Source organism: Rattus rattus, chromosome 4, assembly GCF_011064425.1.
Source record: "Rattus rattus isolate New Zealand chromosome 4, Rrattus_CSIRO_v1, whole genome shotgun sequence".
Lineage (NCBI taxonomy): Eukaryota > Metazoa > Chordata > Mammalia > Rodentia > Muridae > Rattus > Rattus rattus.
Window position 1 is genome coordinate 8,311,938 of NC_046157.1, and position 25,890 is coordinate 8,337,827.

The 25,890-nt window shown below is 43.5% G+C and overlaps 1 protein-coding gene across 2 annotated transcripts in view; it reads right to left on the bottom strand.

The window, feature by feature from the left end:
• The window catches only part of Masp1 (mannan binding lectin serine peptidase 1), a 70,799-nt gene extending 55,341 nt beyond the window's left edge, over nt 1-15,458 (bottom strand). The window contains exons 1-2 of one of the 2 annotated variants that reach the window (XM_032900034.1): nt 15,211-15,458; nt 9,322-9,568 (exon numbers count right to left, since the gene is read on the bottom strand). In XM_032900034.1, the coding sequence (XP_032755925.1) occupies nt 9,322-9,568; nt 15,211-15,215 (252 nt within the window). In that variant the 5' untranslated portion in view covers nt 15,216-15,458. The remainder of the gene's footprint in view (nt 1-9,321; nt 9,569-15,210) is intronic. The other variant, XM_032900035.1, reaches the window with a different exon arrangement.
• Between the last annotated feature and the right edge of the window lie 10,432 nt (nt 15,459-25,890).

The following is a 25,890-nucleotide window of genomic DNA, read 5'->3' on the forward strand; positions in this document are numbered from 1 at the left end:
GCACAGAAATTCTTCACCTGGACTGGCAATACCGATCCTAGGGCCCTGGGTCCTTGTCACAATTCTGCTGTGTTGCGCTGTGAATCCGGAAATGCCTATTAGCGTACAAGAGCCAACTGTCAACTTTTCTAGGATTTTGCCCAAATTGTTAAACAGTCACACAACCATCCTTAATTGCTAAGTTCCCCCAAATGACAATTAAACAAACTATATTATAAATAAATAAATTCTACGAAAACTCATCATTTCTCATTTATTTTACCATTGTTCCACCATTGTTTCTGGGGTTTTAATGTCCTTTGTATTCAAAAGAAGAATGACGTGCCAAGATCCATCCCTTGTCCATCCCACGCCCCCTACTTTCCTTCAATTACGAATGCTTGTATCATTGTCCCCAGGCCTCAGCTTTCCAGAACATACAATCTGCATTAATTATTAATTAATTATTAATAAACCAATTAATATATTAGCCTCCGAGAGTCAGGGCAAAGGAGACATCGGGTGTAGAAGCAGCTGTCAGACTAGTTTGACAGCTACAGCATCTTGCAAGAGCCCCATTCCCTAGCCTTCCTCCCTGGCCTATCTACCCTCTTGCCAGGCGTCCTTTCTAATTCCTTCTTCATACACAGCAGACATTTCCCTTCCTGCGTGGGATGCTTTCTCTCCAGGAAACACAAGACTAAGATCTTCTTTGTTATCTTTGCTCAGATATTCCCTTGGCAATGAGGCTTCCCTGTCTCCCTTGTTCACGGCCCAGCACGCGCCTCAGCTCCCGTGGGCTCAGCTTCCGTGGGCTCATTACTCAGCGGATAAAATACAGGGGCCCAGATCCCGTACCTTAAAATTGTAGCTGCCTAGCATTTCCTGATTGAACACCTTTCCCACTTTCCTCGCCTGTAAGGAAAGTTTAACTTCTACCTTCTTGCCAAGCAGTTTCCTGTGGACACACAAGGACACGGACTCGTACCCTGTACACAGTGCCCTAGAGAGAGAGAGAGCGTCTACGTCACACGGGTCCATCCACATTCACTGGCTTTCCTGGACCCGTGTGAGGCTCTTCCTTCTCACCACCCCAGAGACTGCGTCGTTTGCATTTCCTGCTTAAAATAAGATCTGGTCACACTTTCTGAAGTTCATTTTCACTTCGTTCTCTTCAGTTAGCAGGCCCCCAGTGGGAAGAATCCTGCTTGGGCTACAATTATCACTCAAGAGAAACTTCATCCATTTCTCACTTCCTTCTGAGGCCAAGGCCTCCTGTTCAGTCCCAGAGAATGAGCAGAGCCACAGCAGTAGCTGGGGTCAGCATGGCCCAAGGTTCATGAGCATGGTCTAAGTAAACACAGAGCTGCAATGAAGTCAGAGACTGAGGTCAGCGGCCTTCTATCTTAATTATGCAGCAGGATGCAAACTGACCCATGTGACTTGGGGAAAAAGACACTGGGTCTCAGAGCAGGGAAAATACTAAGGACATGGCAAAGCCAGCGGGTATCCTCCCATTCCTGAGAGAGCTGCACCCTGAACACACTGGTGACTTGCCCAAGGTCTTATCCTGAGCCAATGGGTGATCTCTAGAATGGTGTTCTTTCCTTGCCACAATACTTGTGCCTTTTCGGTCCTGTCCAGAACACAGTCTGCTACTAGAGAAGACACAGACACAACCTTGAATTTCCATGGCTGGCAGTTTAGTGGGAACGACTGGGGATGTAATGTATATGCACCCATGTCAGACATATCAACTGAGCACTTCCTATCCTTTCTACTGCAGACTCCGTTCCTTATTATTTCTTAAAAGGATTGCCCTCTCAAAGTCAGGACAAAGGACAAAGTTATTTAACAGAAGCTGGACAAAACAGGAACCCTCGAAACCCTTGATGCCATATTACAAATTTCACTAAAATACCAGAATAGATAAACTGTTGCCTAAGAAATAAATGCATGGCTGAGAGACAAGCCTAGGCCCTTTCCAGAGTAGAATCAGCCTGAGAGGTGCTCCAAGGGAAACAAAACCACATCTTCATCCTGCAAAGACCAGGTACTGAGACTTGGCTTTTCCAGAGAGACTTGGGCAGCTCTGTTTGTGCCTCAGTTTCCTTCTTTGTAAGCTAGGTATAATACCTGTGTCTTTTTATTTCATGAGAAGAATTGCATGCGGCAGTCGATTGAAAACTGCTGTCAAAGTGTTGATGGTAAGACACAGCCCCCTGCCTTTAAACAGCACTTTCAAAACACATAGTAGGAATTACCCAGAAAGCAAGGCAATGTGAATAGAGGATGGTTATATTCACAGAGCAGCAACTGATGCCAGATGTGTCCCTTGCTATCTTTCTTACATCCCTGCCTGGCTTAGCTAATTTGCATTGGACATAGGTCTCTGAAGCCTTTTCCCCATTCACATTCCCAGTGAGCCCAGGAGAAGGGGATCATGAGATCGCCATTTTACAAGATACCATCCAGGAAACAGCTGTCATAGATCTCACAGTTTCTCAAACCTAGACTCAGACCACTGAGTCTCATTGCCATTTTTAGCACATTTCACTAAGATCACACCACCTCGGGCTGTGAGGAAGACACTATGCACATTCTAGATTTTTTTAAAAAAATGGACAAGCCCTAGCTAAGGGATGAAGAAGCTTGGCCAAGGGGTCTCAGGCATAGTGACTCAGTTGATTTCATCCTTATGTCTGGTTAAACCTCATCCTAAAATCTGGATTAGCATTTCCAGTTGTGGTCCAGACTCAGTACTCATGCCCCATGCCTTCTAAACCTGCTTGGCCCGTGCAGGTTCCCAATCACCATGCCCAGGGACAGTAGTTACCGGAAGGTCAGAACCCGGGTTAGAAGCTCTCATTTCTTTTTCCTCTCCAACGTGCTCCATTTCCTGTGATGTACAGCTTTCTGCAGAGGCCTTGTGAGCTTCCTCTAGACACATGTTCTATCCAACTGACACACTCAATCTAGTCAATAGGTTCCCATTATGGCCTCTACCTAAGTCCTGTATTTATGTATCTAGATCAAACTTACTCAAACATGCTGCTGACTATGTCACCTCCATGTCCCCTGTCCTCAGTTTATAGCTTCCCATTGGAAATCCTACACTCAGATGCCAGATGATGTCACACTGAAAGTACAAAGGACTTTCTTTAGACAGAAACATATTTTGCACATTAAATGCAGACAGACATTCTTCATTCCACAAAGAATGTTTTCAAATAATTTTCCTTGAAATATACGCCTCTCTGGCACTTCTCTGTTTCCTTTTTTTTTGGGAGGGTAGACTCCCTGGCAGGGAAAGTTTTACATTCTTTACTACAAGGAGGGTGCAAGCAAGAGATGAGAATGTTTGGGCACTGGAGTGGGAGCTCTGACTACATCAACTCTATAGGCTGCCAGTTGCTTGTCTCTCAATATTGCCAGCATTTCTAAGGGAAATGGTGATTTTTGTGTGAGATCGCAAAATCTATGTTGATATCATTTCTATTTTTGTTTTTGCTACTAATTTCTCTTCTCAAAACAGAGTGAGGTCATCTAACACCGGCAAACACAATGTACTGATGAGTCAAGTCAACCTGTTGATCACGTGTTTATGACCATGGTGTGCACGCTAAAGTCTCCAAATCAACACAACCAGTTAGTCTTTTGTCTATCACTCTGGATGGCCATGTTTAAAGCCAAATTTACTGCATGTTTTCTTAGTCCCTCGCTACATAATTGTTCTAGGCTTTTCTTGTGTCTCTCCCTAAGACATATCAGCCCTGAATATTCTCCCTGTCTCCACCAGTACATCCATTTCAATCTCTGAGCCCTGGTTAACTGCCCATACAGTTCATTCCAGGAAGCACCATGCTGGCCCTCTACTCAGCCTTATCGAAAACACCGAGATCTTCTGACCATACAGAAGTGGCCACTTACACACATGTGTATTGCCTTGTGTCTCTTGTGCAGGTTTTAAAATTGTAATTATGTAATTGTCTCGTTACAGCCTTTGAAATTGTGAATTTCTGGTGGGCAGGACTATACTACTTGTCCTTGGGTACCCAGGTTTGGCAGTGTTCATCTTAGGGATAGGCTATCTATGGAATCTTGGGCTTCATAAGAAAATGTGTAGGTACAGAAAGATCGTAAGATTAGCATCAGCCGAGAGATACTTGAAGATGATGCCTCTGAATTTCTACAGAGGGCAGACTTATGGGAAAGACTGATATCTGAGAGGTATTTAGGAGAACATTGCAATGTATTAGGGAAACTGACTAAGGACGGGAGGCTAAGGGGCTCAGAGTGGAAAGGACACAAGAAATATTCATTATATAAGGGATGCAAGGTTAACAACATAATGGGGCACTGCATGTTTTGGACACTTAGTAGCTACTAAGTTTTGGGGTTGGGAATTGAGAGAAAGCAATTGAGGAGAGAAACGCAGACAGAAAGATAGATAGATAGATAGATAGATAGATAGATAGATAGATAGATAGATAGATGATAGATGTTTAGATAGATGTAGGTAGATGATAGATAATAGATAGATAATAGATAGATAGATAATAGCTAGCTAGCTAGCTAGCTAGATAGATAGACACTGAACTGGAGTGCTGCATGCCTTTTTCGTAACAAGGAGTTGGTCTGAATGAACTTGGAATGGGAGGTGTAAATGGTGTGAACTTCTGTGCCTGAAGGTTTGCGTTCCCACAATTCTCACCTCGTGATGCCTTTATAAGTCAATCATTTGATCTGATGCTCAGTTAAACTTAATTTGTTGCAATTTCTGGGGAAATCCTGTATTTTCTGTCTATATAATAGAATTTAACTGTAAGAGAGTTGTAACAATTTGACTACAGGTAACATTTGCTACATATTGCAACTTAAAACCTAGGTATTCATTAGATAGGACTCCTATAGCTTGATTAATTTAAAAGAAGAAAAGATAGGGTTTCCACATCTAACCTCATGCTCACCTGGAACTGGATATATAAGGCTGGCCTCAAACTCACAGTGATCCACCTGTCTGTGCCTCCCACATGATGGGCTCAAAGATGTGCAATACCACTCCAGACAAGATCAACAATTTTCAGATACTGCCCTAGGCCTGAGATGGGCCAGTTTATCCTTCCCCACTCTTTTGACACGATGACGATGGATTGGATTTTGGTTTCTAAGGTCTTTGAATACTGAGCTTAGGTGGATTTATGGACCATGTAAATCAGCTTCCTGTTTGACAAGGGAAGGGAGGATGGACAAAGAGAGGTTCCTTCTAAAAGAAGCCACTTGCCTAAGGCTAATGTCGTAGTATAGAATGATAAGCAGAATTGAGGCTTCCAACCTCAGGGCTCAGCATCTCTACTGGGCCCTTCGTCTGCAGCACCCACCAGCTGTGAGTCATATGCCGCATCTGTGCACTGCAGGACTCCACAGTGACAGCACATTCCAAGGAAGCAGATGTTGCTGTGCAGATGTGCACATGTCCTGAAGACTGAGGATGGCAGGAAAGCAGACTAGCGAGGAATCCCCATAATTGTGAGCATCCGACTCACAGCGCTGAGGTCCTGTTTTGCCTTGGACTGATGACATGAGGTGTCAGCAGTTCCCTCACGGTCACTCTGAAGGACATGAGTAGCAAAAGAGCTCCATGGATGTGGGTTAGACTGGAAAGGGTTCATGTGAGTTGGGTGGTCTTTTAAACCGACCCCTTCGCTCCAAGGAAAATTCAGCTATGGAGCAAAAAGCCCCAAAATAGTCTGAGATGTTATCTTGCCAAAGGAAACTGATGATATTTTAAGTTACTTGGTAAATATCAGCAGTGGTGTGCTATCTTTACAAGTTCAATTCAGATAGTATCTCACTGAAGCATTCCCTGAAAATATGCAGGCTCTACTTATGTACTAATAATGGCCATGGGACTTTAAGAACTGGCTAAATAATATAGGATAATGAAGACTTGGAGAGGTCATCTGGAAAATTCAGGTAAGTAAGATTGGGAGGTTTAGGGATCATCTCATCCCACTTTTTTTTCCTTCAATTTTCTGCAGGCAGCAACACACATTCCTGAAGGAAGCTCCTTAAGACTTAAACAAGTACACAAGGTTCAGGAAGTTACTGAAACTAACAAGATTCACTAGGCCTTGCGGGTCAGAAGAGAACCTCCCATCTTCTGAGATACCTTCAAGAGTCTTTCCAGCCTGTCTCCAACAGTCTTCAAGTCACACAAGGACCCAGAATGGAGCTGTCATGAGTTGTCACTCAAGCCAAGGTGGGTTTGGGGTGGCTCAGCTGCCTTTGAACCATTGTAACCCCTCCTCCATCATTCTGTAAGTAACCCCAATGATCCCTGGTTCACCAACTTGGACTTAGGCAGAGTCATTCCTTTGATTGGTTAAGGGTTCCTAGCAGGAAGAGTAGACATTTGTTCATGCATCCCTGGGAAAAGTGATCCAATCCTCATTGAACAGATGAACAAATAGGATTTGGGAGAGTAGTGTTGACTTATCCTGGAGCCATGGGATATTTGTGCTTGCGTTCAGTTAGAAAGAGAAGAGACTCTGTCTCATTAACAAGTTAAACGATAAAATATGTACTGGCTGTACACTGGAACCTGGGGTTGAAAGGCAGAACAGATTTCAACTCTGTGTGATACTTTTGGACTCGAGAGTTCAAAGGCAGAGTGTTAGATTTCCCTTTGAATTCTGATCTTCAATCTCTTCTTTTGGCCAATGAGCTACAAACTCAAGCAAGGGGCCTCAAAATGCTGCAGGGTGATCCAGGACAATGAGCAACTAGGGGGAGCTTTAAGGCTCACCCATACCCAACAAGTACACAAGGTTCAGGAAGTTACTGAAACTAACAAGATTCACTAGTTCCTTATCTGTGTTTTTCTGTACTAGGCAAACTTTAAGTTATTATATCATGTTTATGAGAGGAAAAATACTTAAATCACAGTAACATTCAGCACAATCCTATAAAATACGAAGATATGGACTTCTACAGGCCCTGAAGCTTAAGTTTTATGAGTTCTTATCTTTGAGGGCAATTGTATGGCACATATGTGGATGAGTACACAAGGCACTGTCTCTATATGAGTGCCAGCTGCGAGCAGATGTGACAGCATCTTGCAGTGGGATACCTGTTCCTGCCTCACAAGTGCCAGAACCTCGCAGGCAGCTGATACTGATGCTAGGAGGGTATCCCAGACGGTCAACCATGCAAACGCTCTCCCCCATATGAACCCCTCCCCCTGTAGGAATTAGACAAATGTGTCTATTTCACAAGGACTTCAACTCAGCAACTCATTCTGCAGGCTGTCTTAAGTACACTTCCAGCTGCCCAGAGTCCATGTATTTTAGGCTGATCTTTCTTCTTGGGATGTTAGATCTTTTGCATCCCAATAGTCCTATTGTCCATAAAACAGGGCACCCAGACAATGGCAACACCCCAAGCAGCAATGGTTCTAGGATAGTGTCAACATCTGTACACACTGGTGGTTAGGACAATCAGGTGGAATAACCACTGACATCTACTAAACAGAGGCCAGGGAATCTTCAGTGTTGTAAACCCTGCTTCTCAGCAATGTCTATGCTTGGCTCCAGACATCGACGATGCTAAGATTGAGAACCTGGACATGGAACACCATGTGAACATTTGGTGCCATGCTAATGCTCTACAAATAAAACAGTTTGAGGCAGGGGAGGGATTCACAGCTACCCTTGGCATTCCCTGTGCCTCTTGTGATCTTTCATATCCTGGGACTCAGGGGAGCATAGCTTGTGGACTGTTCAGTGTAGCTAAACAAACATGGAGTTCAAACTCACCTGACACGGGTTGGGATCTTGACCTGCCATCTGCCAGATGCACTGCCTTGAGTCACTTAACCTTTCTGGGTTGGTTTTGCTGTGAGATAGGATAGGTGTTCATATCTCATAAACTTTTCTGAGCTTTGAATGAGATTATATAGATAAAGGGGGTGTCTTGAAAATTCACTACTTTGCTGATCATCGGATAGTCTGGTTAATACAAGGTTCACTGTTGATGAATGACAGGATGTGGGGAGGTAAGAGTACACTAGAGTTTAAGGTGTAGAAAGCTGACTTTGGGCTTATTTGGTGAGAACTCTTTCGAGGAAGTCAGAGAACTTTGTAGGTACTTCACGAGGCCAGAGAAATGCTTTTCCAGAAGTCCTGGGGCCAGCACCCACACAGCGGTTCACAACCAACTATAACTCCAGTTCTAGGGGATCCAATACTTTCCTTTGGCCTCTGTGGGCACTGCACACACGTAGTTCACTTATATATAAAATACTCATACACATTAAAATATATACATACATATGTAAAAAGGTAAATCTTTTGGTTTTCATAACTTTCTGAAGTAGGTACTACCTTAATAAACCTGATCTTAGCATATTTTAAACCTTTTCACATCCACTTTGTTATTATTAAAGTTTGTGGGGTTATTTTTACAGACATAATTTGAGTTTGTTCGAAGGCTTTGACCTTCCCCATTGTCCTATCCCTAGCTTCTATTATGTCCTGGAGTTAGAGACATGCCTGTCTTTAACTTTAAAGCTAAAATTTCTCTCCTACGGCAATTCCTAGGATTATTGCCCATATGTTGTGATATTTCCCTGCTTTCTTTATATATTTTTAATATTTCCTATTAAGTCACTTCCCTTCTATGGCTGTGTCCTTTGCTAATAAAAGATAAACTTTTGACAAAACATCTGAGGCCTTCAGAATTACACACTAGCCTTCCTTCTTCAAATCTTGCCTCTTACTGTTGACTGCTGCATAGCCTATAATCTTAAAGCTTTGGTTATTATTTAAGGAAGTTGGCAGTGCTTTAGAATACCTCAGTGTTGGGCTGGAGAGATGGCTCAGTGGTTAAGAGCTGACTGCTCTTCCAGGGGTCCTGAGTTCAAATCCCAGCAACCACATGGTGGCTCACAACCATCTGTAATGAGATCCAATACCCTCTTCTGGTGTGTCTGAAGACAGCTACAGTGTACTCACATACATAAAATAAATAAATAAACCTTTAAAGAAAAAAAAAGAATACCTCAGTGTCTGACATAATTACCATTCTCTGTGGTTTGCTCATCCCTGGGTTTATACTCTTTCTTGGGAATGTTAGAGCAGTGGCTGTTGGATGCATTACAGACATTGAGATTAGAGTATGGAGAAAGTTGTTGTGTCAGCTCTCATAGGCTTGAACTTGGCTAACCACTTCCATTACACCGTTCATTGCATCGTGTCCCTGAGAGTGAGTCTCCCTCACTAGACGCAACCCCATGAAGAAGAATGGTACCTATCCCCGGTTAGAGAGCATCGGAGGTCTCACCTTCACATAGTCATATTCACAAAGGTAGGAGGATTCCAAGTTGAAGTGCATGAAGTAAAGCTGGACCCGGAACCCCTCCGGGACGGTAATATTCCAGGTCACCTCAGAGTCACTCGGATAGGAATCCGGATAGCCAGGGGACTGGATCTGGCCAAACATTTCATTTAGCTCCACAGTATGGGCTGAAATCTCCGTCAGGGTGAGGCACAGAACATGGTAGAGGAGAAGCTGTCTGAAAGACAGGAACCTGAAAGACACGAAAGAGGTTTCACTCACATCAGTGATTGCAGGTTCCCAACTGAAGTAAACATCCGCTGGTCTACTTTTCTCCTCCAGACCTCGCTCGCCTGCTGGGCAGGATGTTTCAAGAAACTAAGTAGATGATTTCTAAGATTGATTCTAGCTTTGCTCTTTTGAAAAGTTGATGTGCATACTTAAGTTTTCTAGAAAGAATCCCACTTGGGCTGCTGAAGCATGCCGTCTTACTCTGGAAAGCATAACTATTACAATTAGGCGATAATTGGTTTTACTTCTTCAGCTGCACCTCACTCAGGAACCATAAATTCTTTATGTAGCTTTAAAGCTATGATTAATAATTGCACTATTGGGATGAAGCTCACACTCAGTGGCAGAGTCGACAGACATTGAACACATTTAATATTCTGGGAAGAAAAAGTTGTTTCCTACAAAGCCAGTGGATAAAAACAGAATGAAGAAAATAAGTCTTGGGGAATGCTTTTCTATAACAATCAAAAGTTTAGAATCCATTTTTGGAGAAGTAAAGTATCATGGACCGCTAAAAGAGAGTTGCACGGTGGGGTGGGGGATGGGAAACCCAGCATCACACATGGATGACGCAATGCTGTTGAGGCAGGATAGATAACTAAGGCTGGTCATAGTCCTATCGGTCAGGTCACAACCAGGTCACAGCATAGCACTTTCCCAGCAAGACCCAAGGACCTTGAACTCAAACAAGACTCACCCTTTAGCTTTTCTCCTACCAGGTTCCTGTGATTGTTTTTGATATTTTTAGTTCCTGTGGGTGTGTGTGCATGAGTGTGGATTAACCTCAAGTGTTGTTCCACAGGGGCCATTGGAGACAGCATCTCCAATGCTTTTGGAGACAGCATCTCGCATGCGATCAACGGCTCACTGATTACGTTAGGCCGGCTAGCCAATGAGCCTCCCATCTTTGCCTCCCCATCTCCGAAACTACAAGCTGGTGTCCTTGCCTGTCTTATTATGTGGACTCTGGGGATGGAACTCAGGCTGTCACATTTGCACAGTAAGCACTCTGGACTCTGGCACCCCTCCAGCTCCATTTCTGAGTTCCTTTAGTGCTGTGGCTGCCTGCCAGTTCTCTGAGCCTGATGTACTACATGATAGTCACCAAGCCCTATTCATTCTATGCTTTAGAAACCCATCTCTTCTGTCTCCAGTCAATTACGTCATTTAAACTGTTACCATGACCTAAGTGATCTTTCAGTCCCTTCCCTCCTGGCTAAGTCTTCTACTCCATTTGGTTCTAACACAGATGAAACCCTGCTGCTTAGGCACAGAATCTGCTCCTGAGGTGGCTGACCAGACCTGCAATTTTAGGCTGATCTTCTTCTTCTGTTGCTCTCAAGACCACTTGGGATTCTTCGCACACCTCGGCCTCACGATACACATGCTCCACCCTTTCCCGACATTTACTTCTCCCTTTTTCTGCTTTCCCCTAGTTATGAACTCATCCCCCGCAGCTCCCACAGCCTGTGTTAGAGCAGCTAGCACACTGCTCTGCTTCCAACAAATCCTTAGGGGTTGAATGTTCCTGGGTACAAACCCCAGTTCCTCCTTTGTAAAAACCTAGGTAGTTTGCTTCCCCAGGCTCTGGTCCCGTCATACATAGATACTTCCTAATTTATAGGTCTCCCATCATTATTAAAGTTGATGCATATAAAGTATTTAGGAGGGAGCCTGGCATATAACAGATGCCAAAGAACAAGTAAAAGAAGGGCCACGGAGAGAGAGAGTCTTAAATAACCTAGACAGTCAAAGCTAGGGAACTCTGCCAAGAATTTGGATTAACAGTTATGTCTTTGTTAATCAGGAAGTCAATTCTGTGCCAAGATCTCCTTCCCCTGAACTCAGATTCAGGTACATGTATGTATACTTATGAATTTTTCAGTGTATAAATGGTGAATAAGCACATGTCCAGATTATCTAGGTGTTTTATGTAATAGATACATAAAAGGAAAACAGATGCATATAGAAAGGTCTGGAAGGATTAGCATGGCAGCCTGTAGAATATGAGTGCAAATGTTTTCATTTTGTGTGAGTGGAATATTATGTTGAGGGGATGCAGAGATGGCTCAGTGATTCCAAGCGCTTGCTGCCCCTGCAGAGGACCTGGGTTCAGTTCTCAGCACTCACATCAGATGGTTTACAAGCATTTGTAACTCGTGTTCAGGGGAGTGGAGTGTATGCTCTCCTCTGGCCTTCATGAGTACCTGAACATACTGGACACATACAGACAAGGTAGGTAGGCAGGCATATCCATCAATAAAAACTTAAAAAGAAAATATATTTATCATGTATTGCTTTTACCCATAAGGAAAATAACATCATTTAAAAATTTTCCCCTTGGCCCCTGCAATTGCGACATGCGGGAGGCTAGTAGGAAAACATGTTTTAATCCAGGGGCCAAGGTCAATATTGTTCTAAAGCAGTCTGTAAAGGAAGGGCTTTGGAGGTAGAGGCAGGAGAAGGCATGGGTCCAAGTTACCTAGTGAATTTATAGGAAAAGGGAATTCAGGGGATAACTTTCAGGGCCCAGGTACCCCATTTCTGAATGATGAAATGTACTTCCGTTCCCTTTGCTGAAAGTGCCCAGCATGGAAAGATAGATTCAATTCTAGGCCTTGACTTTATTCTCCTACCCACTTCAGGGAAATCACGGGAACTCTCCATTTGCTTCCTCATCTCATACATGGTAATAGGAATAATGGTTTCCCACAGGACTCTGCTGCCCGGGAGCATTAGAATGAGCTTTAAGTATCCAGCCCAAGGCAAAGGCTTGTTCCGATGACTCTACCATGCCACATACTGAGAGGCATGTGCTTTGCCTCACAAACCCAACTTCTCTGTAATAGTGACAACTGGATTACACAAGGCTGAAAGGTCGACTTTCTCCCCATGTGCCTTTTCCAGAACCCACAGAGGAGAAAGACTCTTCAGGTCAGTTCTGCCGAGGCTGACAACTGACTGACCCCCTCAGCCCAGGCCTGAGGGCTGTGTGTGGTAGGAGGCTGGAGAAATCTGTGGAGTGTTCTCTCCTTTGCATCTCGAGACAGACGTAGATGCATGAAACAGATATCTCCATTCGTGTGAGAGGCTGAAACATATGCTTGCTTGCTTGCTTGCCTGAGGGGCTGTGAATCGAAGGATACGTACGGCAGCATTTGCTTCTCCTCGCCATCCGGTTTCGGCTTCTCCCGCACTAGGCTGTACAAGCCCTGACACCTGTTATCGATCAAAAGAGTTGAGCTACCTGTGCTTGAAATGTCAAAAGTGATACAGAGAGCTGGGGTTTTACAGTCTCTTGAGGTAAGAGCAGGCTCTCAGGGACACATGAAGAAGCTGTGTGAGTCAGACTGTAGAATGAGTGGCACTCCCTAGCTTCTCCATTCGCTCCCCTCATTTCAATGTACATGCCAACCAACACTCCATTTTTAAGACTCAGAGTTGGAAGAGACTACAGAGCTTCCCTTACCCAACCAGGCTCACTTGACAGACGATGAAAAGTATATCCTAAGAGATGGCACATCATGCCAAATACCATATGGTGAATCAACTCCAACAGAAGAAAAGAATAACAAAAGCTCACAGAAGAAGTTGGGTCCATGCCCGTATCATGCCCAGGCATCTGGCCAAAGCAATTAATCCTGTGAAAAATAATTCTAAAAAACCCATAGCTTTATGTGGAAATTTAAAAAAAAATACTAATGTTTGATCCCCTCCTCTGTGCGTGCAGTTCTGTTCTCTTGCCTGGGGATTGGCATTCCTCGAGTACCATAGACCGCTGGAGTCTGCAGCTGGGAGTGAGAGCCTCATAGAGTGTATCGGGAAAACCAGTGGAGCCCAAAAGACACAAGAATGAGTCTGGGCCTTTTCCAGATCATCAGTGTGGCCCTGGGCAAGTTGCTTAACTGCTTCTATCTCATGTACCCATTAATCCTTAGGTCACACCAAACCGAAGTCGAGATGAAGCAATGTTCATGAAAGCGTCTTGCAAACTCTGAAGTGCTGTTGCCTTGGGAGTCTAGACCCTTTAGGGACAGGCGGCGGAACACTTTCCTAGAACTTCTTTTTGATATTCAGTAATTGAATCCGACTCTGTCAAGTTACTGAGTTTTTACTAGAAAAGGGATATTATGTTAGGTGCTGGTCACATGACCTTCTACAAAGGTGAAGATTGATTACATCCCTTGGAAGGGGAAGTGGACATTTGAATAAGTAGTTATGATGATAAGAAATATGGCCACAGATGAGAACAAAGGAAGAGGTGCCGTGGTTGTGGGACGGATATCAGAAAGGAGACAAGAGTCTGCCCAGTCAGTTTTGGGCGGTAAACACCTGGGAGGGCTGTCCCAAGCTGAGGGTTACACAGGTACCAGGGTGTGCTTGGGGCTGGCTGAGGCCCAGGTAGGGCAGGTTACCATTCCACGTACGAAGGAAGAAAAGCCATTGTTTCAGAAGAAAGGAAAAATGAACATTTCTGGCAGAATGACAACTTTACAAAGATCAGAATGATGGAATTAACTTTTAGAGATTTAGTTAGCTCTTCCTCCCAGCCACAGGTAAATGGAATTTCAAAGTTACACAGATTGGAGCCCGTTATTGGCCCCGGACTGAGCAAAGTTATCAGGTGACCGAAGAAAAGAAACAATTAGAAACTTTCCTGATTTAAAGGAAAATGAATGGGAAATAAGTGTGCAGGGACTTAACACATCTATAGAGTGTGTGTGTGTGTGTTTTTTTTTTTTCCTGGCTCCTTTTAAGTGTTTCTAGCAGCCTTGACACTTATAAGACTTAAAAATAATTAGGAATAGTTGGGGTTTCAGACTCTGGAAAAGCTTATAAGAAATGCCCAGTGAGGAGCATCAAGTAACACAGCAGACAGGAAAGGTTGAAGAGCTTCAAGCCCATTAGAATTTAAAGTGGTAGGTCTCCGAATCCCAAATGCTCCTTTAAAAAAAATGTGGTGTCTCTTTAAGAGCCATTTGGTGCATTTCATAGCCTGATTCATGTCACCAGCTGCCTCTGATTTCAGTGAGAAATGCAGAATTTATAGGGAACTGTAAAATGGGGACAGGTTTCTAGTTTTCTAAATTGAGGTTTAACTGGCAAACTTCTGAAGACTCAAGAAACCACAAGCGAGGCTATGGGGAACTGTTTTCTTTTCCGGTCAGGAAAAAAAATATAAACACACAAACACATTATCTAACTCTCAAAGTCTTGGGAGAAAGAAGTCACTGCTCTTTGCCGAGTAGCGAAAAGGAAGAATCAGTCTTGTGGGCAGGAGGAGGAGGAGGAGGATCACATTGGCCAGTAGGCAGCACCCTGTGCTGGCAGAGAGAGAAATCTGAGCCGAGCCTCAGCCGCGCCAGGAACAGGCTTTGCACAAACTATCTGGTTTCAAGTTGCGAGTCTCCGGACTCCCTGAAAAGGTGCCCCGGGAACAGGACTCCCTTTGCAGGGCCCCGAGGATTGATGAGAATCCCCCATCCCCAACCACCCAGAGGATAAGCAGGTGAGTCTGTCTAGAGACAAGGTCAGACCCAGCAGGCTGCTCTACTCTTGGTCTTGGAGAGGGAACCCGGTGTCTTTCCCTAACCGAGCACTCACCTCATTTTCCTGCCTTGTGTGCTCCTGGCTTTGGTCCCTTCTGCCCGACTTGTCTGTGAGCTCGTCCCAGTCCCCGGTGTGGTGTCAGCGATGCCTTATCTTTGTTCTGAGGTCCCTGTGTGTCTCTGGAATTGGCTGGCATTCTCCATTCAGGTCACGCCTTCCCCTGCCTGCAACAGATCCCCTCTCCCCCACTCCCTCTGGCTTTCCCTCTCTCCTCTCTCTGACTGAGCTTATGCACACTCAGAGGGACCTGACAGACTGTTTCTTTGGAAGATCTGCTAGCCAGTCCCCTCCTTGGGAGGGACTGCAGCCCTTGAGAAAAAAAAATCTGAGCGACTTAGAGGTGTGTGTGTGTGTGTGTGTGTGTGAGAGAGAGAGAGAGAGAGAGAGAGAGAGAGAGACAGAGAGAGAGAGACAGAGAGAGACAGAGACAGAGACAGAGACAGAGAGACACGAGAGAGACAGAGAGACACGACACAGAGACAGAAAGACACACAGAGACTAATTTCTCTTCAGCCTCCCTTGCCTGATGGCTGTAATTGTTCTACTTCAGAACCCCAGCAAAAGAACAATTAAACAGAAACAGCCAACCGAAAAGGCAATTTTAGGAGATTATAAAAAAGAATGCAGATTCCAAGCCTCAGCCTGTCTGTGGACATCCGCAGGTTTTTTCTGAAAACCTCGTGGCTGGCCCTGCCGGTGAGGGAGCAGCAGTTTCTGCAGTTGGTTACTTATTCTCCCCACTTGAAAGGCTGCCACGTGGCGCTCTTTAACTGTGAGCACGCAGGGATCTAATTCACCCAGTTGGGAAAAAGGCTTCAGCAAAGTCAGAGAGCCAGGTGACCCGAGCACCCAGAAAGACCTGTGCCTGTGGGATGTCAATGCCCCAGGCCCATGGAGAAATGAATCGTACAGTGGATCTCTGCTGAGCTGAGTAAGAAATAAGAGAGCCCTCTTCATAAAGACAGCACCTCAGGTAACCCTCTCCGCAATTAACTCCTACTGTAACTCCCACCACAGCATAACCTCTGCACTCTGACTTGTCTGCATGATGTGGCCCTCTCCACAGTAATAACACACAAAAATGAAGAGAGTGTGAGGGGTGGGGGTGTGGGGGTCATCATTTCATTGTCAGGCACAAATGCTATCTAAATTACGTTCGCAAACTTCTGAGGGTTCTCTGTGATGTATCTTTTACAGGGGTGGAAATGATGGCTTAGCAAGGTTATATGACTGGCCAAGGCATCCAGATAACCACCGGCACTCCCTGAGGCCATTGCCACTTCAAGCCAGCTGTTAGAATGGCGCTGTGTGCTAACCCTGTCCCCACTCATTCCTTCCAGCACCTTGTTCCGGTCAGTGGTAGCATTCTAACTCCACTTTCCAATAAAGAAACTACCCAGAGAAGGTGGTCATACACCTAGGAAGGGAGGAAGGAATCTATCTCTCGTGGGTTCTATGACACCACATCTCAGTAACATATCATAGTACGCGTGGCGTTTGCAAACCACGCGCATCCACTAACAGAGAAATTCAGTTTTGAACCATTTCAAGAGCTTTAGACACTGATCCAGACTTTAGCTGTGATCTGTGTTTTCTGACCAACCTGCCGTGCTTCTGGTCCCATCTCCTTGTTCTCTGACTAGAAGCTGTAACAAGGCACGAGTGTGAGGGCTGCTTTTCAGTCAGGCAGAAGGCTACCTGCCACTTGAATCAAGGTGCCAAACACATTCCCCACCCTGCGATAGCTCTCCTTGACATACTTTTAGGGAGCAAAGATTTGACATTGACTGTCATTCCTGTCCATCTTTCCTCCAAGTCCTCCATTTTAGCTCTCCTGAGTGCCAGCCTTGTGTGATTGGCATGTTTGTGAGGCTCTGGCTGATAATGTAGTAAGAGTGTGTGTGATGAGGACGAAGGTCCGAACGCAGGCATTGCCTGAGAGAAACGTTCCCTGTTGCAGGCAGGACAAGAAAGAAAAGCCTGTAAAACCTCCATTAAGTAGACTGTCAGGCTCTTTAGACATCAAATAACTCTCGCAAAACAACATTTTAATGATTTAAGTGTAAATGAATCAGAAACACATGGGCTGCATTGCTTTTGGAATACACAAGGGTTTTCAAACCAAAGGAGAAAGAACTTGGCAAGACGTACCCAGTGCTCAGTGGCCTTGCCCAGGGAAGGAGTCCGGCAATTCTCCCTGCAGTTGAGTCCACCCTCCCTGGAGTTAGTGTATGTTAAAGAAAGACGTTCATTCTGGATCTGGGCACAGAGGGAAGGGTTTACAAAGGAAAGCCATACGCTGCCCCTTGTAAAGTGTCACGGAGAGCAATTAGGTCTCCGGGAATAGCTTCCTGCTCTCGCTTTTTAAAGACTGCCAATGATCAATGGGAGACATTTGAAGGATATTCTGAGCTAACATTCTGGCAGTTTGCAGCAGATCTGGTAGATGCCTTCCTTAGGAGTCAGCCAAGGCTCGGCTGGAGTTGCTGGAATGCATACAGCCACTGAGGTGCAGTGGAGGCTCTGGTGACTTCTGCAGCTGCCCCCTGGCCTGCACTGTGTTTTTGAGGTAAGACTCCCTGAGGTGTCCTCATCAGATCCAGGTGTGGGAGGATGGCCGAGCTGCTCTGGGGTTTGGAGCACTGGGTTCGTGGTTGGCAGTCCCAGTTGTTGCAGTTTCAGGCAAATCGCTACTTTCATGGAGCGTGCGCTCACTGAACAGGATGTAGGCTTGAGAAGATGCACGGATGGGAGGCTGCTTTGTCTGTGCTGAGGCCAGCAGAGCCTCACAATAGTGTCAGTTGCTTCCTCTGTGGTCTGACAGTGTCGTCATTCATTATTCAGAATCCTATCACGGGTATTAAGAAAAATCATGTTTGGAAAGATTCAGTTAGTCTTTTTAAAAGTTTGACAAAAAAAAAAAATGGCTTAAAATGCACACAAGGAACCAGTAGTTCTTAGTTCTAAGCAAAGAAACGGGGACAACAGGGGTAAGCTCAGACCCCTAGCCCTCACATTACAGTCAGGAAGCCCTATCAGAAAGGCAGCTTTTGTGAGAATGATTCCTACAGTTCTCCTACCCGGGAACACTGGGGTTTACATTTTTTTTACCAAAGTATTTATTTTGTATCATCGGAGTGAAAGTTTCTGGAACGCTACGAATGTGTCAGAAAATGTAAAGAATTTGGTCAATGGGTTGTTCTTTTGCAGGGCAGGGGTCAAAGCCTGAAATTAAGGCTTCCTCCTGAATATCTAAGAAACAAATAAAGAACTGAGGCAATTTAGAATTACAGATGTGGGGGTGCACAGCTATATTTGTTCCCAAAATAGAGGCAAGAAGACTGCAAATTCAAGGCTAGTCTAGGCTGCACAGTGACTCCTGAATCAAAAACCAACACAAAACAAAAACTAAAGGCGAGGCCGCTCCCTCAGCGCCTTGACCAGAAGTGTGCCCAATGCCATTAACTTCAGACTTTCCTGTGTCTTCACAATAATGTGGGAAACTAAAAGAATGCCCATGCATCATCCGGGGAAACTCAAATTCACTTCTGCGTGGTTGCTGAATCCGAAATTGTGAGACTCTGCCTGCCACGACTGTACCATTTTCGATGCATACTCATTAAAGCATTATTACAAGTGGGATCGTTTTTTCCTGATTCCTTCCTCAGCACATATAGGAAAGACACAGATTTGTATGTTGATTTTGCATCCTGCTACTTTGTGTTTGTCAGTTTTAAGGGTTTTCTGACAAGTGCTTCGGGTCTCTTACACGTGATCAACATTGCTTGTTTACACATGTACTAAAAATAGACATTCTTCAACAAGTACTTCCAGGAAAACTAGGTGCCCACAAGTAGGGGAATGGAGTTAGACTTCATCTCTCATGCATGTAAAAAAAACAAAACAAAACAAAACAAAACAAACAAACAAAAAAAACTTCATGTAAGACCTGGAATTCTGATTCTATTAAAGAAAAGCATGGGGAAGGTGTGTCAAGATATAGACACAGGGAAAGACTTTTTGAAAAGGCCTCTAGCAGCTCAGAAAATAAAATCAAGAATTGACACATTGTTTTGAGAAATTAAAAGGCATCTACGCAGCAAAGGACATAATGTAATGAGACAGCAGAGAGAACAAGAGGAAATCTTTGCTAGCTACTAATCTGACAAAAACTCAATCCCTAGACTATATAAAGAAATAAAACCCAAAGACTATACATGGACTGACCCTGGGCTCCAACCTCAAAGGTAGCAATGAGTAGCCTAGTAAGAGCACCAGTGGAAGGGGAGGCCCTTGGTCTTGCCAAGACTGAACCCCCAGTGAACGTGATTGTTGGGGGGAGGGTGGTAATGGGGGAGGATGGGAGGGAACAGCAATATAGAGGGGGAGGGGGAGGGATTAGGGGGATGTTGGCCCGGAAACCAGGAAGGGGAATAACAATCGAAATGTAAATAAGAAATACTCAAGTTAATAAAGATAACAAAAAAAAATGAAATAAAAAAAGAAATAAAAACCCTGAACACTATAAAGTCAAACATCCCAAGTAATCAATAAAGTGAACTGACAGTTCACCAACAGCCAAAGAACAAGTGGAGAAATATTCGGCACCCTTAGCCATCAAGGAAATTCATATTAAAATGGCATTTAGGTCCATTCTGTCTCACCTCAGTCAGAATGGTCATCATCATGAGAAGCTTAAACACTTTCGATTATTGCACTACAGTACAAAATTTTATATACTTATGATGTATAATATAATTCAATTGGATATAAATATAATTAGATATGTGGAATGTATAGACTTAACAAATTAACATATATCTCTTCTAGAAGAGTACCTGAAAGATAAAAATTGATTCATGGTTTCACGAGGGACATGGAAGGTGGTACTCTGTAGTGGAGGGAACTTGCAATGTGACTTGTGACATTGGCATTCATAGGTAAAGGTAAGGGGGTCTGCCTCTATGATTGAAGGTTCACCCTCAAGTTCTCTTCTTTCAAATGTGGAAACTGTGATGGATATGGTCTTGGCCTTAGAAAACTTTTCTAATTGTCCTCAGACAGAGAAATAGGTTTCTCGGCACCCCCCTTGTCTGTAACTTTTTATTTTGCTTGTACTCTTCTCTTCATAAAGTTGCATATTTTATGTACTTTTTGCTCTATGTGTTGCTCTTTTTCACTGTACACCCGGAGAAGAGTGGTGAGCAATAACTCTACCACAGCCTAAAACAGACTATTATTGAACTAATTATGTTGTGATTTTTTAATCCAGTCTCAACTTAAGTTCTTAGGACTTGGCCAAGATAAACCCAGTTTCTTTGATATAATGTAGCATGAATGAGCTCTAGTCAAGTTTCCTATTAAACACCTATTCCTCTCTGAAGCCATATGAGCCAGAATCCCTGTCATGTTTCTCTCAGAATTTGCATCTCTCAAATGCCTGTCAGAATGGAACATTAAGCTCTGCTTTATAACATTCTAGAGTTTCTTTAGTCTGCAGCTCCAAGATCTTCCTGCTCCTCCCAGGTCTTCCTGACTCCTCCTAGGTCTTCCTGACTCCTCCCAAACCATTTTCAAAGGCCAAAGTACCATATGGTCAGATTTATGACAGCAGCAACCCCACTCCTGATACCAACTCCTGTATAAGTTACTTTTCTTGCTGTAATCAAATACTTTACAAGAAGTACTTTAAAGGATGAAGAGTTTACCTTGGCTTAAAATTTGGGGTTTACATTCATTGGGACTAGAAAGGCAGAGCCATAGGAGTTTGAGGTGGCTTGTTACTTTTTTTTTTTTCATTTTTATTCTTTATTTACATTTCGATTGTTATTCCCTTTCCTGGTTTCTGGGCCAACATTCCCCTAACTCCTCCCCTTCCCCTTCTCTATCGGTGTTCCCCTCCCCATCCTCCCGCCATTACCACCCTCCCCCCAACAATCACGTTCACTGGGGGTTCAGTCTTGGCAGGACCAAGGGCTTCCCCTTCCACTAGTGCTCTTACTAGGCTATTCATTGCTACCTATGAGGTTGGAGCCCAGGGTCAGTCCATGTATAGTCTTTGGGTAGTGGTTTAGTCCCTGGAAGCTCTGGTTGGTTGACATTGTTGTTCATATGGGATCTCAAACCCCTTCAAGCTCTTTCAGTCCTTTCTCTGATTCCTTCAACGGGGGTCCCGTTCTCAGTTCAGTGGTTTGCTGCTGGCATTCGCCTCTGTATTTGCTGTATTCTGGCTGTGTCTCTCAGGAGAGATCTACATCCGGCTCCTGTCGGCCTGCACTTCTTTGCTTCATCCATCTTGTCTAATTGGGTGGCTGTATATGTATGGGCCACATGTGGGACAGGCTCTGAATGGGTGTTCCTTCTGCCTCTGTTCTAAACTTTGCCTCCCTATTCCCTCCCAAGGGTATTCTTGTTCCCCTTTTAAGGAAGGAGTGAAGCATTTGCATTTTGGTCATCCTTCTTGAGTTTCATGTGTTCTGTGCATCTAGGGTAATTTGAGCATTTGGGCTAATATCCACTTATCAATGAGTACATACCATGTGTGTTTTTCTGTGATTGGGTTACCTTACTCAGGATGATATTTTCCAGTTCCATCCATTTGCCTATGAATTTCATAAAGGCATTGTTTTTGAAAGCTGAGTAATATTCTATTGTGTTGATGTACCACATTTTCTGTATCCATTCCTGTGTTGAAGGGCATCTGGGTTCTTTCCAGCTTCTGGCTATTATAAATAAGGCTAAACAAAGAATTCACAGCTGAGGAATGCCAAATGGCTGAGAAACACCTAAAGAAATGTTCAACATCTTTAGTCATCAGGGAAATGCAAATCAAAACAACCCTGAGATTTCACCTCACACCAGTGAGAATGGCTAAGATCAAAAACTCAGGTGACAGCAGATGCTGGCGAGGATGTGGAGAAAGAGGAACACACCTCCATTGTTGGTGGGATTGCAGATTGGTACAACCATTCTGGAAATCAGTCTGGAGGTTCCTCAGAAAATTGAACATTGAACTACCTGAGGACCAAGCTATACCTCTCTTGGGCATATACCCAAAAGATGCCCCAACATATAACAAAGACACGTGCTCCACTATGTTCATGGCTTGTTACATTTTATCTGTAGCCAGGAAGCAAAGAACAAGCAATAAGGAGCCTGGACTATAAAACCTTAAAGTCCATCATCACACTTTCTCCTGTGAACCTTCATCTCCCAGTGTTTCCCAGTCTTCTAAACAGCACCAAGACCTGGGGACCAAGTGTTCAAATTACCTGAGTCTATGGGTACATTTCACATTCAAATCACGCCATTCATGCATTCCAAGGAGAAATCCCACCTCGTCATGTTGAATGGTCTCTTTAAAAATGGCTGAATTTAGTTTGTTAGTATCCTGTTGAGGAGTTGATCCCTATGTCTATTGTTAATATTGGGCATATAAATTATTTTTCTTATAGTATCGTAGTCTGGCTTTGATCATAAGGAATGCTGACCCTACAAAATGAGTCTAGATGTTTTCTCTTCTTTTCAACTTTTTAGGAAGACTTTGAGGAGGATAGACATTAGTGTTTCAGTCATGAACTTTGGTTTTTATTTGTTAGGTAGTTTTTACTTATTATTAAACCTTTTTATGTATTACTGATATGTGTTCAAAGTTTCTCTTTCTTGGTATTAATTCTTTGTAGGTTGTTTACCTATTTATTTTATGTCGTTTAATTGATGGTATAAAATTTTCATCGCAGTGTCTTATGATCCTTCCTGGTTTTAGAGTATCAGAAATGTTCTGTCATCCATACTTATTTAAAAGTTTTTGCCCCTGGATGGATATTTATGATTTGTTCACTTGTCTTTTTAGAAAGATAAATCTTAGGGCTTTTTTTTTAGTTGAATGGTTTATTCCAATTATTCTTGTTTAGTATTTATTATTTCTTTCCTTGTGATAATATTGAAATTAGCTTATTATTGTCATTATTGTTGCTCTGGCTTGCTTCCTTGAAGTCTGTTATTAAATCGTTTGTGATTCTTCTACTTTCTTCTTCGTTTGTTGGGGCTTGTTTTGTGTGTTGTTGTTGTTGTTGTTTTGCTTGCTTGTGATAAAGTCTCCCTATTCAGCACAGATTGGGTTCTGACTTTTGAGCCTCTTACTGAAGTTTCTTCAGGGCTAGGGGGCAAGTGAGTATGATTATACCCAGTATTTATGTGACTGTGAGCACTTATTACTTCAAAATCTCATCTCAGGATCGTCTTTGTTGGTTTTCATAGCTTTGGGTATGCTTGCATTTCATCTTCACTTTTTAGATGCTTTAAAATTTCTCCTTTGAGGGGTTGGGGATTTAGCTCAGTGGTAGAGCACTTGCCTAGCAAGCGCAAGGCCCTGGGTTCGGTCCCCAGCTCCGAAAAAAAATTTTTCTCCTTTGCCCTTTTCCTTCCTTAACTCACTGAAATTTTCATTGTTTAATTTCCACATGTTTTTGAATTTTAATTACTTCTATTATTTATAGGTTCATACTATTGTGTTTGGAGAAAAATGCCTGCTCCAAAGTTTTTTCTTCTAATTAAAAATATTCCTCTTATTTTTATTTCTCTCTCTCTCTCTCTCTCTCTCTCTGTGTGTGTATGTATGTATGTATGTATGTATGTATGTGTGTGTGTGTGTGTGGGCTCTGTATCTACATGTGTGTAGGTGCCATTGGAAGCCAGAAGAGACCCTCAGATCTACTAGGGCTGGAGCTACAGGTAGCCATGGATTGCCCCACGTGGATTCTGGGACTGAACTCCAGTTCTCTACAAAAGCAGTAAGTGCTCTCGATTGGTGAGTCATTGCTTCAGTCTCCCCAAGTTCACTTTAAAAAACATTTCTTCTCTAAGTTCTATAGCATCATGGAGAATATAACAGATTCACTTGAGTAAAATGCATATTTTTTTCCTTGGTGAAATATTTTGTATCTGGCCTGTTTGGACGATGATATTATTCAAGCCATCGTTCCATTATTTCTCTTTCTGTCTGGTAATCTACCTATTGTTGGATGTGAGGCACTGAAATTTCCAGTATTATTGTACTTCAGTCTATTTCTCTCTCTAGATTTTTTTATCCTTCTGTGCAGATATTTTATGTCATCATAAAGTTTAAGGTCTGAAATCAAACTATTATAAGTTGTTGAGTATCCATATTTCAACTTGATTTTACTTTGTCTTTGAGGTTGGGCCATAATTACAAAATAATGCAGTTCTGAATATAATATCCTGAATATCGGAATCCCCAAAGATAAAAATCCTCAAAGCGTGACTTAAAATTTGTTGAGAGATTCATGTTTTAAAAGAAGATTTGAGAAACACACACAACCTTACACAGTGACATAGGCAATGAGGAAAGATGTAGATGTTACAGGCATCCTGCTCAAGCACTCTGATCAAAGCATATCTGTTACCAACATGAGATCACAGTTACGGAGAAAACAGCTCAGACGTGAAAGGTATGAACAGGGATCACAGTGGCTGGTAACTGCTCATAAGGTTGTATGCACAGTTTCTACAATGTCCTAGTGGATAACCTAAGTCAGGAGATGTGTTAAAAACAGTGATCCTTGATCACAAGGCCAGCTAGCACACATCTCAGGCACTCTAACTAACAGAATGATGACTGACCCTAGACTATAAACTTCCGGTTTTTCCCCTGGTGTGGGGGATGTGGAAGTCAACCTGGTGAAGGAAAAAGTGGGATGGAGAGAAGGGCACCCAGGCTCCTGTGACCCGTTGAAGGGTTCTGGTCTGCATTAGATATAACATGGCTCCCAGAACATGGGTGAGCCTCAAAAAGGAACTGAGGCTAGGGTGGTGGCTACTTCCCCCATCTTCATGGAAGATGCTGCCCCCAGCTCCACCCCGCCCTTCTGAGTTACCTCATCAGGCAGGGCTTTTATTGGGGCATGGTGATGGTGTAGTGAGGTACAATTGGTGGAGGATTTAGGGGCTTAGGATTGGCTCAAACACTGTATATAATAAGCTTATGTGCTGTGCTGAGTAATAAACTCAGATGTGCATCCTGATGCTGGTCTCAGGAATCTGATTTCCTAGGATTCGCCATACCATCAAGTTGCTTCTGATCTCCCATCCTTGGTCCTATTCCTATACCCTCGTGCATACCTAGACGATGAATACAGCAGAGATAGCAAATGAGCCACATTCAGACCCTTCTTCAGGTCAAAGAGCACAGTAGAGATTTACTGCATAGAAGGCTGGTGGTTGGGGCCCATCAGCAACCTTCAAGGCTATTGGAGCCAGTTAGGGCCTCAGTCCAGAAATGGGGCTTTTTCTGTGTTCTCTACCAACTCTCTAGTGTCTCAGAACTGCAGCTCCTCCCTCCCGCCTCCATGCAGCCTTGTGTTGAGGTCTGAAACATTTCTGGAGTATCTCTGGGTTTTGGCACGAGATTCCAACTCCTTTTGGGTAACGTTTGGAATATCAACCACATTTTGGACGTGTGAATGAGCCCACACAACTTCACTTGGCTTCTTGGCACTTGCACAAAATTGTCTCCTTCTTTCACAAAATCGCCTGGAACTAATAAAAGGAGGCTCAGTCACTGAAATAAATTCATGGTTTTTCACCACCAAATGTGAACTCAGACAAAATGTGATCGCCAGAAATTTTATGGTTCACAAATGTAGATATACAAAA